This window comes from Nesoenas mayeri (assembly GCF_963082525.1).
Source record: "Nesoenas mayeri genome assembly, chromosome: 8".
NCBI classification, from domain to species: domain Eukaryota; kingdom Metazoa; phylum Chordata; class Aves; order Columbiformes; family Columbidae; genus Nesoenas; species Nesoenas mayeri.
In genome coordinates, this window is record NC_137554.1 from 35,300,888 (window position 1) to 35,318,631 (window position 17,744).

Consider the following 17,744-nt stretch of genomic DNA (forward strand, 5'->3'; position numbering starts at 1 on the left):
TAAATGAAACATTGGGTGCTGGTGCTTTGTAGGTGACAAATCTGCAGAAGCCCTTGTCCATCTAATGCATTTATTCTTTACCCTCAGTAAATAACCCTTTGGGTTCTGCCTCAGCACCGGTAGTTGCCAGAGATGCCTTAATTCTGCAGTGCTGGTCATCCCAGCTGCCGAAGACTCGTGGTGCCCTTTGTTCTTGTTGATCTATATGCTCTGTGCTTATCGTTCTTTCTCACACCTGGCTTGGTTGCCTCAGTCTTCTAAGTGGTGTTTCTCAATCCTTTGGCATGAAATGACTTTTCCAATGTTTGTACAGCACCTAACACACAGATCCTGGTCTCACTCGAGCCTCTGGGTGTTGCTGTGGAGCATTGAGCGAATTAATGTACTTTCTTTAATAGTGATGGAAGTATTCCTTGAGGTTTTTGACCTTAAAGCAGAAAAAAGCCCCGAACTTGCAGACACACACGAATGGGACGTTCTGCCAACCTGGGACACTCGGGTGCTGTCAGACTGGATCTTTCCATGTATTTCAGTCTTGTGCTCTGATGCGTGCAGCAGTGATTTTGCAAATGAATTTATGCCAAAATACGTCACAGCAGTATCTTACCCATTTGCCTTCGAATTTGCTGGGAGGTATAACGTGTATTTTCCAGCAGCCCCTACCCACACGTGAATTATTTACACGCTGGATTTTGCGTTCCCGTGGGAGAACTGCGGTGCCGAACTTGGGCTGATGCGGTTTCTCCTGCAGTGCCGCCCGTTTCTATGGGCGTGCTGCTCCTTTTAATGGCACTTTGTTCTCAGACCTGCGTGGATTTTATCATGTAGTCCATTTTTGCCAAATGAAGCGCTCCTGTGTGAATGTCAGGGTCCCTGTAACAATCAGCAGTAGAAGTCAGTGGTTTTAGGGGGTTTGCGTGTGGGCTTGTGCGGAGGAAAGGGCATCAAACACTGCACGTTCCCTTTCTCTTGGCTGGCCTGGCTCGCCAAGTGTGGGGGATTCGTGCCGTATATCACAACCGGCAGCTATTCCAAGAAAAATCTTTAAGATGGTTACTTGGGTTTGTGTACACTGCCCACCTGGTGGTTATGGAGTGAACTGTTACTTTAAAGAATAGTTTAAACAACAGCCATGTTTGGGGCAGGCTAATCTTGCAAAGAGAGCAGTGCATAGAACAGGAGTCTACAGTGTGATAAGGGGAAATTCAGCTCACTGACTAGATGTTTTAATGTGCGAACTCTAGGGAAATAACATATTGACTATTCTGTTGTGCGCAAGAAAATTGAAGAACCCTTTGCAGACAGAGGGCTTGCAAAGGATTCTCTCTGTTTCTCTTAACCAAAATCTGTGGCAAGATGTTTGAAATCAGCAGGACGCTTAATGCTGCTTTGTTAAATAATGAGGTAATATTTTGTCACTTTTTCTGGGCAGCATCTGTTTTTTCTCCTTTTTCATCTGTCTGTGAAGGATTCAGTTTAATCTGATGGAAGGAGGAGATCTGGGGGAAAAAAAAAATCATTCTTCGATTTTGTATTTTTTATTTCCTTTTGATGCTTTTGGAGAATTGGGTTGGCTTTTATTTGCGGTTTCAATCGGCTGCTGTTGCCTAGGACATTATGCCACGTAAGGCTTCTAAACTGCACAGAGTAGGTAGTTATTAACGCTGAATTGGCTTCTGGTATAGTCCATCTGGGCTCTGTATGAGAGAGCTTGCTAGCGGCTACTGATGCTAAGATACCCGCAACCTTTGGGATGTATGCGTGGTGGAGAGGGGCTCAGTGATATGAGATCACTTCTTTTAAGGGAAACTGTCATTAATGAGTCAAGAAACTGCTCATTTATGGTAAGGAGAGGGGAGGGGGGGGGGGAGCTGGGGAACAACCCTGTGATTTCATTTTGATATTGGATTAGCTGTTTAAGACAAGTTTCTTTTTGTGAGGATGGAAGATTGCATTAAAAAATGTGCTTTGCTGAAGGGCTGGCTGGCTGGTGCAGGAGGGACCGTGCTGGGAATCTGGTGCTTTGCTAACGTGTCACAGCCGTGGCGGGGTGGTCAGTCCTTACCCCGAAAGATAAATGGGTGCTGTTGGAAACACGGGAATAAGGTTGACTTGCTCAACAATAGGATTGTGCCTTTGTGTCTGCGGAGAGGCCTCCGAGGGCGCCGAGCGGAGGCTCGTGTCCCCGGCGAGGGCTGCGTGTGCGGGGCTGGCGGCTGCGACAGCGCTCGGCGTGCCGGGCACCTGGTCCGTGTGGGTGAATCGCCCGTGCCTCAGAGCAGCCTGTGCAATCATTGTCTGCGAAAAATGGCTGAATCTTTTCATATGCATAACGAATTTCTAGTGACAAACTAGGCTGAAGTTGAAAAGACTTACAAATAATTTCTAGATGCCTTTTTCGGTGTTATTTAACCCCTAAAGAGACCCGAAGCAAAAATTTGCATTACAAATTTAACTTTAATATTCGATGTATATTTGCACGAGAATTCATGGTAATGTACAAGCTCTGTAGCGTTTCGATGCCCGTGTGTTCGGTCTAAGAGGTCACTTAATATCAGAGTTAGGATGCCTTGTCTTACGAGCCAGTTGAATCTTTACTAGTTTCTACCAAGCTACAAATGTGCTCAAAAAGATGCCTGGTGAGAGAAATCCTCTGCAGCCTTTCACATTGTTCCTGTTTTAATTGAATTCGGTGCTCATTCCCCAAGTAGATCGTATAATGTCTTTTCAGTGTGATTTTTCTCCTTGCTCGGTCTGTTTGTAGCTGGATTTTTATAAGCTTACTACGTTTCCTATGTTTTATTGGTATGTTTGTGTGCGTGAGTGTCTATGGTTTGTTTAAGGAAATTCAGAACGTACAGAATGTCAGCTCAGAGCTTCCCAGTTCGGAGGGCATATTTGTGCTCTAAAGAGAATAAGACTTTAGAACAATGATCATCTGATGACATATTTTAGAAGATGGTTTTGGTGGTTTGTAGCCAGGTTTCTTTATCCAGGGAAGAGCTGAGGGGGTTTATAAGACGGCCCACCCAGCTTTCTCCGGTGTGGGCTCCTGGCTTCAGGAACGCTTGCCACGATACTGAATGTTTAAAAAGCGTATTCGGCTGTCGCATGTGTGAACGGTAAAATTAAATGATTCCTACGTGTGTTAATGGAGTAACGCTCGGTTGCTTTAGTTGAGATGGGCGTACATTCGAGGTTAGTTGCAATTACAGGATGCCATGCCTGGTTACTTTGGTCAAAACGAGCTTTAGGAAAATAATTCCAAGTAATAGAAAGAAATGAATGTTTCCCGACTTGTGATAATTTTTGATAAGCTTGCTGTGGCAGGGAGAGGGTGAAATATTGCTGTTTGGAAGCGAAGTTGTGTTAGTTTGTCAGCGGCGGCGAGCGGAGGATTAATGAGTGTGCATTGTTAAGTTGAGCACGTTTCTATCTGAGCCTGGAAAAAAATCTCTTAAATGCCCAAAGATCGTGGTGGTTTTATTTCCTGTAGAGCTGGAGAATAATGAAACGAGGTGGCGAAATAATGTGAAATACAACTGTTGTTCAGGGGGAGCGCTCTGACAAATAGGTGTCTGCTGTGCCTTTGACAGCAGCGAGTGACAGAAATGTAAAATCCACTTCTAAAAATACGTATTTTGAAAAAAACCTCGTGGGGCTGAGGGAGGAGAGGTGGGTTGATAATTAAAATCAATAGTACCTGAAAATAAATGCAGCTTTAAATGCATGTCGAAGTGCTTTTGTTGTGCCTTTAAGCCTAGAGGCAGATCATTAAATATGCATTTCTCCGGAAAGCAACTGTCGAAAAAGATAAGGTGGTTAAAATACACCGGACCGGGGAGCCGGGCGAGCAGGAGGTAAGAAGATGTAGGCGCCGGAGCATGGCCGAGGTTCCGCGTCGGGCCGGGGGCTCCAGCGCCGCGGCGGGAGCGGGAGGGAGAAGAAAATAAAGCAAGTGAAATAAAAAATACAGGGATGCATGTTGTTTCTTCAGCCGGGCCTTAATTACTAGACACAAGCAGCAGTTCAGAAATCTGGTCTCTGTTGTTGCAGAGGTCACCGAATCATTAACATTGTCAATCTGGCAGCGGCTAATTTCAATAGCACCTGATGTCGCAGCGCCCGCCCGCGCCGCGGCGGCCAATCAGCGCCCGCCCGCCGCTGACAGATGGGCCATAAAGGCGGGGAGGGCGCCGGCGGCGGCAGTGCCAGCAGGCCCGGCCGGGACCGCCGCGCTGGACCGACCATTTTCTATTCATTAGAACTATTATTCTCGCTGCGCAAACGTCTAGCGCTGTGCTTGGTGGATCTTTAAAAAAAAATCCGATAATAAAAATAATTCCCTGAAAAACCTTTAGCAAATCTGTAGAAGAGTTGAAGCCTTTCAAGACCCAATATTTGCCATTAAGAATGGTTATGGTAGGTATTAGTAGATTTAAAATCTGATCGTAGCGGGTTTCTATAGAGGTAGATATAGAAGCTAACATATAGATTCTCCCCGAATCTGCATCATTCTCAGCCTGTGTTTTCACATGAATTGAGTTTTCTGCTACTGATTTGTTTGTGCGTGATCTCTCCCTTTCCCCTTCCCTTCTCCTTCTCTCTCCCCCCGCTCTCTCTTTCATATTTAATGTGTGCGTATCCTTTAATAAAGGATGTACTTTGTCGTTTTAAGGTGATTGCGATGCTCTCAGAATAAAGCAAACAGCTCGTTTCTGATGCGGGGCTGGTATGTGGCTAACTGAAATGCAGAAGGAAGAGGCTTTTTTTAAGTGGCGGTGGGGGGGAGTTAATTTCCACAGTGACATTTTGGAGATACAAATGCAGAGCAAAGCCCTGGGAAGGGGGGTGGCGGTCGGTGGGGGAAAAAAAGCCTCGAGATTGGTAATTTTCTTTGGGTGGACTGCGCAATAGGTATGGTAATTTTAAAAGAGGGTGATTTATATGAGCTTCAGTAAATGCTGCATATTGTATTTCAAAGAGTTTCCTGTCATGACCTCATAAAAAGAGGAGGAGGCTTGTATGTGTTGCAGCGCCTAGTATATGTCGATTTTGTTGCATCGTTGGGCAGCAGCGCTGTAAGAAGGAATGTCAGCTTTTACATAACGCTCTTTTTGCTTTTGACTCTGTGAGGGGCTGTAAGGGTCCATCTTTGTGATCACAGATGGAGTGGAATGGCTTGAAAATGGTAAGTGAACGGGGAGAGCCTGCTCGTGGGGTTTTGTCTTGCTTCTCGCGTGCCTCGCGAATTTCTTTTGTTCGGGCGGCGGATCGTGAGTCATAAAATGAAATTAGGGAGCCTTGCTTTTATATACATATATATATCTGTGTATATATATATAAATATATATTTTATTTATTTTTTTTTTTTGCGGGATATGTCTGCCTGCGTGTGTGTGTGTATCTATATATCTGTTTAACGTATGTAAGTGTGAAGGCACTCCACGGCGTTTCCATCGAGCGTTGCGTTTGCGAGTGGCGAGGATGGGCTCTGCTGACAGCCGGGTGTCATTGTACCGCATGTGCCTGGCGGAGCGGGCAGCCCGGGATGCCTGCTCATCCCCGCTCGCCTTACACCAGCCTTAAACCCCAGCCCGCTAACCGCCTCTGAGATTCAGGTATTGCCATTGCCATGGAGCCGCTGCTGCGGAGGATGGACGGATGGACGGATGGACGGATGGATGGATGGATGGATGGGTGTGTTTTTTGTATGTGTGTGTGTGTCGGGTGGGGGCTGGGGTGGGGGGGGAAGCCGCGTTGTTTTGTGCTTTTTTAAAATGCTGGGGAGAAGTCAAAGCCATTTATGCGGAAAAAAAACCCCTAGTATTTCTATTTTTAGAGCGTATTCTGCTGGCAGCGGAGCCCGATGCGCTCCGCTCGGCCCCGCTTTTGTGCCTTTTTTCTCCTCTCCTTACAGATTGTGCAAAATGGCATGATCAGATACAAGCGCCGGGGCGGCCGGGGGGGCTGGGACCCGCGCACACCCGGCCCTGCCCCCCGGTGCTGGGGTGGGGGTCCCGGCCCCCCCGCGCTCCCCTTAATTTAGCGTTTTGCAGACTTTAGCCGCGGATATTTATTATAACCGGGGAAACAAAGCGACGGTCTTTTCCCATTCTTACAGGATTGTCTTTGTCTAGCTGCTTGTTTTGATGGGTGTAAAACAAATAAGATTAGACTGAGCAGCCGAACTGAAAGCGATAGCTGGGAGGAAAAGCCAATGAAAGGTTGCCGGGGAAACGAGCATAGGGGAAGCTGAGTGGGGGAGCAGGTGGCAATCATGTGGGAATACTGCAAACAGTGTAAAAAAACCGAAAAAAAAGGCAGGGGCTACCTCGATTATCTCTGCTGTTCTTTGTGGCAGTCACAACTTTAATTATTCTTTATAAATAGGTGTTAATTACATTTCTGGCTCAGGCTTACAGTGATTTCTAGAAATCTGGTTTTAAGCATCTGTTCTTTCTCCTCTGCAAAGAGGGTTATCTTTCTCTTTTTTTTCTCCCCCCTCCCTGCTGTGAAATTGTACGTGCAAAAAATGGCAAGGGATCCTGCGAGGCAGTGCTGGAACAAAATGGAAATTATACTGAATGAAGTTGACAGAGGTATAATAGTGAACTCCCACAGCTGATAGCTTCTGCAAATCATTTCTTAGAATTTTCCAGCAAATGTCCCTATGAGAACAGTAGGTAGAATGAATTTACCCTAAGCAGTGATTTTGTGTTAAGTGATATTGGTATTTTTTCGAAATCAGATGGTTATATGGCAGAATAATCAGTTCAGGGGAGTTCACCATATCCCGGGGTTTATGTGCTGAGTGGAATTTAGGCAAATAATGAGTATTGTGCTCTCGTCTCCAGCCCCACCTTCAGCCCGCTCTGCTCGGTGTGCTGGAGCCATGTCGGGCTGCTGTGGCAACTTTACTTTGGAACTGCGGCTGAATATTCTGCTAATTGCGGTGCTCTGATTGCAGAGGCAAACCACAGTAATGGGAAAGAGCAGAAGTGCATCCTCAGACAAGGCTGTTGGTGCTGGGAGTGCTAAAAAAGCATAGTAGGCTAGTAAGTGACAGACAGTAGCGTAGAAGATATGAAAATGTGGTTGCCCAGAAGATGCTCCTCCGTGGCACATCGGGCGGCAGGAGAGCAGCTCGGGTGCGGAACACGCCTTGCTCTCTGTCCTCACCTTCCCAGAGATCTTTACTTGCTTCCTTTCTCTGGTGCAGGATCACTTGCAATGCAAATTCAAGCACGACTGGTAGTGCTTGGTTTAAATACAAACACAGATAAATTAAATGGTCATTTCAATTTGCTTTGTTTTAAGTATCGCTTCTGCTGCAATCCTTCCTGTGAATAACTCATTGAATGGCCCTGTGTAAACTGCACTGCTTTGCGATGTAGAGGAGGGCAAAAATCTGGAGGGTGTGTGTGCGTGTGTAAAGCCTGTATTTGACGGTCTGTGCATGTGCAGAGATGTGTTCTGAGATGTATTGTAGTTGTACGTGAGAGTAAAATAATTTTTCTTCTGTCCAAAACAGAGCTCCTGTGTTCTGAATCTGCTAACTTGGCCGTGACAATAAATAAGGGTGCCTTTTATTGTACACAGCTGCATTGTTTGCTTTAAGAGTCAGCAGCTAGTAGTTACATTTTCGTTTTCTGTTCAATTTGCTGCTTCGACAAAGATTTAAAAATAATGTAATCCTTGTTTTATGGCGCACGTGTTCCTGCCCCGATCTTCCTCTCCTCTTTGTTTTAAGATTATATTAATGAATACAGCCTGCATGTACATAATGACATTTTCTTTTTGCATATAAAGGATTGCATTGTACATCCTCCTATAGAAAAATAGCTATTAAGTTAGCAACATTTAATTCAGACTGCTACAGATAGTAAAGAAAGATTAAAATGTTAAAACCTCCTTCTGTTCAGACAAAAAGGTGGAGAAAATGTACTTGTCTTTAGACATACCATTTTTTTAAAACAATGTGGTCTTGGTGAGCAGAGTGAGAAGGGATGAGGTTTACAGCTGGGTGTTGGTGCGGGGTGAACACCAGCCCTCCGGCTGGGATCCTGTGCCCGTGCACCCTGGTGCCCAGGCTCCTGTGTGGATCCGGCTGCCTCTCCTCTGCCTGTCTGGGTTGCCTCCTTTGCCTTCGTCTTTATTAATTTTCCGTTTTTGAGCTCTCTCAACGTGAGCCCGAGCTGTTGTGACAAAGGATGGTTACAATGAGCCAGAAGGGCTATACTTAAAAATCCCATTTGAATGGGTTTGGAATAGTCTGCATCATCTTTATTTGGTCCTGTTAAATATTGTGACTGTTGAATGAAAATCCAGTTGTGTTAATCTTACATATATTTAATGTATTATTTTTTTTAAATAATATCTTCTAGGTTACAGTGAATTTTTTTTCCTCAACCTTCCTACTTGGTATGCTGGGAGTGTGCTAATTAAATGCAGGTTATTTTCTGTGTGTAATTGTTGTGCTGTTGGTACATAACTGGGAGCCGCTCTGCATCCCGAGCTTTCTCAGAAGAAATAAAGTATGATTGCTTCCCATATTCCGGCAGGGGAATTTGTTTTCTTTGGGAACTTGCACTTCCAAAATAATTTGAGCAAACACCCCAGGCAAGAAACGGGCAGTGGCAGAGAATATTATAGCGAGACGGAGAGAGATGCAGATAACTTGACAAATGCACTTGTCTGTTCAGGCAATCTGTGTCCACTAGACAACTCATTTACATGCCTGGACACATTAACATGTACATTTGTTTGTCTGTGGGACAGCTGACTGGATACACTCGGATGCACTGGCAAATGCTGCAATGCAGTATTTTTTCAATGTCATTGGGGTTTTTGGGGGGAAGTGGGCGCATACAGCCCTTCTGCAGGAGGGCGATGTGGGAAGCCGTGGTACCTCTGGAAAGGGTAGGCCAGGCTTTGCAGGATTTGCTGGGGTGCTGGGAAGTCGCCCTCCCCCATCGCACCGCTCTCCCTCTCTGCCTCTCTCTCTTTTTCTTGCCGAGCAGGATGGAGCAGGAGATGGGTATGCGTGTATTTTTTGTATATGTGCTCATGCATGTGCGTCTGCCCTTCTCGTTTCAGTAGATGTTGAGGAAAATGCTGGGATTTGTAGGAGAAAGGAAAGGGCATTTGTGTGATATGCTGCTTGTCAGTTGTTGGCGTGAGTGTCCAGTTCCCAGCAGGGCTTCCAAGGAGCTTCCAAAGCAAGGCACGTTGCTCGTTTTCTAAAGAATTTTGCAAAGAGGAGGGTAACATCTCGATTCAACAAGCACAATAGATCTAATTCTAATAAAAAGAGTGCTTAATGGGGACCTGTACCTTGCCTTAGCCTTTGCACTTGAGTCCGTTTAACCGTTTGAGATCGTGTAAAGTGAAGATGTTGGAGAAACAAATATTCCAAGACTGTTTACTCGCTTGCCCTTTATTTTTTTTTCCCTCAAGTGACCAGTCTTTATTGGTGAAGTACCAGCGTATTTGAGGCTTTGATGGGGCACTGGCGTTACAGGGAGGAGAAGAAACGAGGGGGAAAAGGTGTTGGTGTGTCAGTGACTGTCTGAAAGGAGCCATGTCGGAAAGGCAGGGCCGGCAGGGCCGGCAGGGCAGGCAGGGCAGGCAGGGCCGGCAGGGCAGGCGGAGGCCGGGGGAGGCTCGGCCGTGTGCAGCCGCTCCGCACTGCCGGCAGTGGGCAGGGATGGATGGGAACCCGTGCGCTCCTGTGATGCCCCTTAATTTCGCAGAACCTTGACTTTGCAGGTTTGTTACTTTGTTGTTCGCACCTTTAATTATAGCCAGTTTTGGATGATAGCTCGGGGCGCTCGAGATAGGACCTTGTGTTTACTTAAGTATTCAGTTTGCAATAGCACTGGAGCATCAGTGTTAGAAATGAAATACTTTCAGAGGAGATTATAAGAATGCAATTAATTTTTGCAACTCTCTAACATTGTCTGATTTGTAGCATTTACATTGCTTGCATAAATTCACTAAAAGCTAGCTCAGTAGAGCTGGTGTTATCTTTATTTTCTGTGATGATAGTCTGTGTCATCCCCTAAGCATTTTGGAGCTTCTCATGCGTTGCTGCTTCGTTAGGGCCCCAGAAGGTGGAATCTCTCTTAGCTATTGTTCTGCCCTTGGTTGTGTCTGGTGTGGGGACTTTCACCTCACAGAGGAAGATCAGGAAAAATCAGGAAACGCTGTGAGCCGGTTAAAAAGCTTCATTAAAACAGGGTGAAAGGAGAACATTGAGAGAAAAATATAGCTAAACCTTTGCGCCTCTTTTCTGGGAATGGTTTATTTGCGCAGTAAAATGCAAGCTTGGCTTTGGCAATATTTAGAGTCATGATGTATATAACATTCTGTAGTACGCCTTTGTTGCTAAGGCACACACAGTTCCATCAGCGATGCTGTTGTGATGGGAAATTACGTCCTTGCATTCTAAAATAAATAAATAAATAAATAAATTAAATACTTAGTGTCATTTATTATTGCTTTTTTATTTTTTTTATTATTGCTTTTTATTGCTGCCAAAGCTCTTGCACATTATGGTTGGTATTTTTCCCAGTCTGGAGCTGTGTGCCCATTGTTTTTGGGAATCGGGATGGTGTAGCATGTTTGGCTTTTGAGGATCCCGAAGTCTTGGAGGTGAAGGTGATGTTGATATCTGTCCATTTCAAAACAGACACAAACGACCATGGGAGGTGGTTCTGTCACTTGCGGTGCTTCAAGAAGGTTCCATGCGTAACGCGTCTCTGTGCACATAAGCAGTTTTGGGTGCTGGCAGAGGGCAGCGGTGCCCCCAGAGCCTTTGCAGGAGCGCTGGGCCCTTAGAGGCGGGAGAGCCGCGGCGGGAGAGCCGTGGCGGGAGAGCCGTGCCGCCCCGCGCTTTGCTGTGGGAGGCATGCGCGAGGAGCGTCCCGCCTGACCCTGCCCGTGCTCACCAAGGGCCGCTGCCGGCGCGGGTGACGGCGCCGCGCGGCCCGTGTGCCGGCCCGTCCGCGCTCCGCGCTGGCGTGGCGCAGCTCGCCGCTTCTCTGAGCACTGGGTGGTGTTTACTCCCAGGCTGAGTGCTGTTGAAAAGCTTTTGTAGGACATAAGGGCTGAAGGAAGCTTGTCCTTCTTATTTTCTTCCCCTTGTGAAACTCTGAGGCTTGCGCACTAGAAAACTAGCCAAGACAGCAATACTCACGATTTATAATTTATGGTAGATCTGACTCATCTTGTAATGTTATGTCTAATTGCCCAGTGAGGACGTGGAATTCCAGGAACCAGCTTTGTCCCCTTGTCTGTCCTGGTACAGATCAGGACAGCTGCCAGAAGTTGCTCTACTGCTATTAAAAGCGAAAGTGATATTTGTGACTTTGAGAATTTTAATTGATAGACTAAACTTCCTTGCAAAACTTCATATTGGACATTTTTTTTTGTTTAATCTGTGGGTTAGTTTAAGCTCTTGATGTCTGTGCGTACTTAAGGTGTGGGGAAGTCAACCTGTCTAGTAGTTCTGGTTTGAGAGAGTTGTAGAAAACCACATGAGCGAGGATACTAATGAATCTTTGCACTGAGTCAGATGCTGCTCTGGGGAGGCGGCCGTGCCTGGTTTTGGTCCTTGTCAGCTGACATGGAGACTCTAGAGCCATCAGAGAATCTGTGGTGGATAATACGCAAGTCACAACTCAGCAGCCTGAAACAACCCATGTTTAAGTGGTGACACCATGGTGAAGTGTGAAGATGTTCTGCATTTGCGGTCAGAGATACTTGGGGACTTGTTTTGTTTTTACGTGATTGCAGGGTTTATAAACGTGACCGTTAATTGCTGTCCTTGTCTTCATCTTCTGCTGGTCATCCGTGATCTCCGAATGGTCGTCAGTGGCTCTTTGCCGTACTATGTGCAGAAGAACTTGCAGGCAGAGCTCATCCTGGTATTTCTGTAGAGCAGGAGGGACAGTCACAACACCATAGAAGTAATAATGCATGTAAACAAATGCTCCCTCAGTAAAAATAGTTCCAGTGCTGTTCCCTGTATATCTTTGTTCCAAATGAAGTTACTGGCAGTAGATGAGTAGGGGGAAGTTGATTTTTAGCAGAAAGCGTGAATGCTGGAAATTCATCCTAACGTGCGTGTGCCAGCGATACCGCGGCAGTGCTGCTGCCGATTCCCTGCCTGTGAGAGCAGCTGGTCGGGGAATTAATCTCATTGCTTGATGCGGAGGGTCCTGAAAACCGCAGCGCGCGGTGGTGGCTGTGGCCATTTTTGTGTGGCCGCTGATGGGAGCTGGCTCCATGATCTGGCACAGTGGCGGGTTGTTCTTTAGAATAACTGGGCCAGGACAAAATTATCATTTTCTGTATTTTGCGTGTTCTGAGAGATTCCGGAGTGCACTTCAGAATTTGACATTGCGTTTGATAATTTATAGAGCACAGTTTATATTTAACTGTAGACACACTAATCCGGGGAAAAAGAGTAGTATATTTTTAGAATCCCTTTTTTATTGTCTGTGCTTGTCATTACCCAACCGCTAAGGAAGTGTTCACAAATGTAGGTGCTCACTGGGGCAGCAAATGTTGAGTTTAGGTTCCATCGTTAGTCTTTGCTGTGTGCAGGAATGGATGTTACCCGTGCGATGCTCTTCGTGGTCATGGAGCAGCTGTGCAGCCCCTCGGAGCCGCGGCGGCCGCTGCGGGAGCCGCGGTCCCCGGTGCTGTGGCCCCAGAGCGCGCCGGGTAGCGGTGCTGAGTGCCCCGGCAGGCAGGGCGCTTGGGTGCTAATACTCGTTTTAATAATGACACAGCGTCACTTCTGTCACTGTGTTCTCCTTCTTTGAGGTGAAACATGATAAACTCAGAGCCGTATGCACTCTGAAGAATCTACCTGTGACTTAGTATTGTGGAGGGAAAGCTAGCCCACAGAGAGGACAGAAACTGCGTTATTTTGGCTTTAGTGTTGTTCAGATAAGCAGCCCTTACATGGTTAGGCTACTAGGACATTTCTGCCCAGTAATCTCTGATAGTGCTGATGTTTTTCCAGTTGCCCGTTGGCACCTGAGCCGACTGTGATGTGTGGGTTGGGACTGGTCCCAGCGCGGGGCGGGCGGGGGGCGCAGGGCAGGCAGGGACCGCGGGGCGGGCGGGGGCCGCAGGGCAGGCAGGGGCCGCGGGGCGGGCGGGGGGCGCAGGGCAGGCAGGGGCCGCGGGGCGGGCGGGGGGCGCAGGGCAGGCAGGGGCCGCGGGGCGGGCGGGGGCCGCAGGGCAGGCAGGGGCCGCGGGGCGGGCAGGGGGCACAGGGCAGGCAGGGGCCGCGGGGCGGGCGGGGGGCGCAGGGCAGGCAGGGGCCGCGGGGCGGGCGGGGGGCGCAGGGCAGGCAGGGGCCGCGGGGCGGGCGGGGGCCGTGGGTGCTGCTGCCCCTTCATCCAAGCGGGAGAGCCGCAAATCTGCTCTTTTTTGCCTTTTTTTTTTTAACAGAAGTCTTGAAGGATTTTTAACTTCTTGGTGTTCAGGGTCTGTCTGTTTATTTGGATAAGAATTCGATGATTTAATTTGGAAATTTTAGGAGGCATCTTAGTAATTGGAATAAGGAGGGTGTTTGATTTGGCCTGTGGTGCATTTCTCTGTCTAAGTACAGAGATTAATAATGTCCGGGGTAAACCTTAAGGCTCTCTTCGCCCAACCTGGGACATATACCTGCGTATGTACTTGATATTTTGTCCTTTATTGATTAATAATATATTATTAATCTGTGATAATGGGTTTTTTAGCTTAGCATAGATGCTTTTATGCATGAGGTCATTTGAATGTAAATATTACTGAGGTATTTATCCGGTACAGTGCATTAAAGCTTGCTCTCGGTTAAGCCGCTGTGTAGATACTCGTTCAGTGAGGCCATCAGGGAAGCAGCTCTGCATGCTGGGTCATGTCTGATCACTTTTCCACCAGAACGTTTTTGTCTTCAGCCTCTGTGGTCTGTTCGTGACCTTGAGGATGGTGCTGGCCTTAGGACTTTGGAGTCATTCATTGCGGTTTTGTCTGCTGTAGGTATGTTACAGAAGCAATAGCTATATTTCATGAAAATACTGTTTCCATGAGCAATATTAATGTGGTGCAGGGCTGTAGGCTTACAGGGGATCTGTGGGAAAGCTGTAAACTTTACTACTAACCTAGCTCAGTTTCCAGAGAAATACGCTGTCACTTGGCAGTGAGTTGACCTTTCTGATGCTGGAGCTGGGAAGCTCTGACGTGCAGCCGAGTCCTGTTCAGGGGTCCATCTCTCCTGGGCCTGCAAGCAGCTGTATCCATAGAGATGTTGTTGCCAGTAGTTGAGATGTACACATGTTGATTAGTGTTGCCTAATTGCATTTACCAATGTGTCTTCATTAAGATTCTGTTGAGGACAGAGCCTTAAAATATCTTGGTTGTGGCATCCGTTTTGCTAAGCCATCCATTCCTGCCTCGTATGAGCCTGTCTTTGCATGAAAAATATATGGGCAGCATTTTCAGAAGAAGAACTTATGGCTTAGGAGCTGAAATTCTATTGCAGTGAGCATTAATGAAACTTAAATTGCTCAAGGGCCTCTGAAAATTGTAATTTTGTTTCTAGAACTTCAGTAGGAATAACAGCAGCGGGGGGCTGGCTCTGTCCTGCCTTTGCCCTCTGCTAAGTCGACGTTGGTAGGTTTCAGCATGGCTTGTAACGCAGCTTTCACCATCTGAAATCTCGCCTTGCAAAGGATTCTAGATGATGTTCTTAAAGGGAAAAACATGAAGTGGAATGGTGGCAGGTCTAGAGCAGCCGTGGGGGGCCTGTGTGTGCCGGGGGGGGCTGTGCGTCCGGGCACGGGCAGCGTGGACGCCTCCAAGTCACTGGTACCAGCTGGTTAGAGATTAGTAACATATAACTCAGTAACGTAGTCAGTAAACTAAGCAGGTAGTGATCAGGAAACAAAACTCTGAACTAAAAATAAAATTCAGAAAGTAATCAAACATATAAAAATGCTTTCTCAACTTCTCTTGCTTTCATTTCAGTGTATTTTTAGGCCGTATGTCCTTTAAACTGAAGAGCTGTCTTAGATATTGGTCTCTACCACACTCTTATATTAACACTCTTATTATTATCATCTAGTATCCAGGCTTTTGAGAAACTCTCTCCAATCTTTAAGGGTTTGTGTCATATACTTAGTATTTTCAGTGGTGTGCTAGCACCGATTTTAAATATGGTTTTTGTTAATCACCATCCCTTTCAAGAGGGACGAGGCAGTCACCAGGAGACCTCTTGCCTTTGTGGTATCTGCTTAATAAAATGCAATCCATGGAGGTAAATAGGATGTTATCATTAAATTTTGGCTTGGAGCCTCAATCACAGAAACATCTCGTCTTATTGTTGAGGTTGTTTTTTCGGACTGCTGTGGCCTTCGCATGCATCTTGAAAGAACAAATAGTAGATGCAGGTGAGAAGCAGGAGGAAATAAGGAGCAATCCAGAATGACGGAGTAACACTTTATAAGGGTTTTATTTGGGTAGAGAGTTGCCTGGTGCGGGTTTGGCAGGAGGGTGGTTGGAGAGAAAGCAGATGTTCCCTCCGAAGGCAGAGCCTGACCCCGTTGCCTTGATCTGGGTCTAAAAACCACACAGCGATCTGAGCAGAGGTGTTGGGAGCCGCTGGTGGCCCTGTCCCGGCACAGGAGCGGTACAGCTTGGGACACAAGGGACTGTAAGGGTATTAACCTGAGCTAGCTGTGTGACCCTTCTACGAGACTGGGGATGCATCAATTGCTTTAAAAATCAGGGATTTTTTGTGGTGGCTTTATCCAAAGCTGCCTCCCAGAGTGGTGCTGAGTGCTGTGAAATCAAGGCTGTATTCTCCCATATCTGCATACGTCAATTACATTTAATGACAGAAATGATTGCAAGCAAATTGTGGTGAAACCAACCTACTTAGAGAAGGAATAGCTGGCTGGCTTTCTAGAAGCAAGTTTGTCTTGGTGAAAAGGTTGACCCTGATACAGGGATAGTGGGAAACTCTGTAACCATCACCTCTTATACTAGTTTTCCTCATTTACTGTTTAATTTGTGCTGTTGAGCACGTGTGCTGTAGACTTTCGTAAGGTGCTTGGAGGACACTGAAGAGTAGAGCCAAACACCTCTGAGACTCCAAACGTGTAGTTGCCCTGTAGTCATCGCAAGAGGTGAAGGAGCTGGAAACAGCAATCGAGAAATGAAGCCAAGTAAAAGTTTATAAAGAACCTCAAGTACTGAGAGTCGAGGTAACACATATGACAGGGCTGTAGCTACAGTCTGCTTCTGGCATGCTGTTGTGGTCCGTATGGGTGTGCAGTGCCGGTGCTGGCGGGCGCCGGTCCGTGCGTCTGCGGGGCCCTGGGAGTGCTGAGCTGTGTGTGTGCCCAGCCCAGTTCTCCCATTTCCTGCCCCCGAGTACCTGCAGGAAGAGTAAGAGACCACATAACGTGTGTGATACGGTGCCTTTGTTCCCGTCTTCTGGGCGGTTACCAGACGTGTGGTTCTGAGCGTGATTTACTGATGCCTCAGTAGTTATTGATGGTGGAATGGTTGTGGCTCCTTTATTTCCCACTCATTCCATTTTATCCTTGAAATCAAATGCAAAACTGTAGAGTCCATACTGCATGGGAACAGGAGACATTGAAGTGAAGCTTTCTCATAAAAAAGGCAGTTTGGTGCTTCATAGTGCTGTTCAACTTTCTCAGAAGGTTGTCAGGGGTGGTGACCTTGTCCCAGGGCCGGGTCTGGGGGACGGTGGTGTGTTACAGCGCTGTCCCCGGTCACTGTGTCGCTGCGGCGCTGCGCTGGGTGCTTTCCTCCACTTTGATTGCTCCCTTCTGCAACACCCGGAATAAAATACCAGGTTCCGCCTCTGTGTGTTTGTCAGTGTGTCGGTACAGCAGCAGTCGCTGCCCTTACCACCCATCGTACAGCGTCTCGCACAGCTTGCTGCTGCTATCAGTTACACCCTTCAGGCACCGCTCTGCGATAACAGCTAATATTGCCAATAAACTTTGCTTTCATTTCACTGGGGACAGAATGTTTTGCTTCAGCATACTCATGCAAAAGACTGTAACGGATAACTTTAGCTATTAAAGAAAATAATTTTCTCTTTTTATTTGAACGGAAGCTTGCCTCTTAAAATGATTGCATTTGTTGTCTTCTCCATTGGAATCGCTGGTGTGCTCTGTACAATCAGCGTGGCACCCATAGCTGTGAACCCGCTGGGAGTGTTTCGGCGCCGTGTCAACCCGAGCGTGGTGCGCTCTGGAGCTGGGCCTTGGCCAGGCTGCCCCAGCCCGGCCCAGCCCAGCCCAGCCCAGCCCAGCCCAGCCCAGCCCAGCCCAGCCCAGCCCAGCCCAGCCCAGCCCAGCCCAGCCCAGCCCAGCTGGCTGCCGTGCTGAGCCCAGACTGGCAGCTGGGGCTCTGCTTAAAACATCCAATACAGCTCTTACTCGAAGGGAGGTAAAGATAGAGCCTGTAAAAGCGCACAAGAGTGGGGAGCGTGTTCAAAATACAGAGGGTTAGATAACGATTCGTTTCTGGGGTATTGGATTTGCCTCCAGGCAGATTTACTCAAAAGCTTCATTTTATTCTTTTATTTCATGTTCATGATGTATTTATTAGGTAAATAATAGCAAAGTCTAGTTGTATGGTACATAAGCTTTAATAAAAGTGTAATTGACAGTGCGATTTGACAGTTGTGTTACAGAGGAGGAAATCTG

At 47.1% G+C, this 17,744-nt stretch overlaps 1 protein-coding gene across 2 annotated transcripts in view; it reads left to right on the forward strand.

Annotated features, from left to right (window-relative positions):
- Positions 1 to 1,727: 1,727 nt before the first annotated feature.
- ELAVL4 (ELAV like RNA binding protein 4) overlaps positions 1,728 to 17,744 on the forward strand; it is a gene marked incomplete at its 5' end in the record, with an annotated part of 62,678 nt that continues 46,661 nt past the window's right edge. For both annotated transcript variants that reach the window (XM_080348765.1, XM_080348766.1), the window contains one exon: positions 1,728 to 1,844. In XM_080348765.1, the coding sequence (XP_080204891.1) occupies positions 1,728 to 1,844 (117 nt within the window). The remainder of the gene's footprint in view (positions 1,845 to 17,744) is intronic.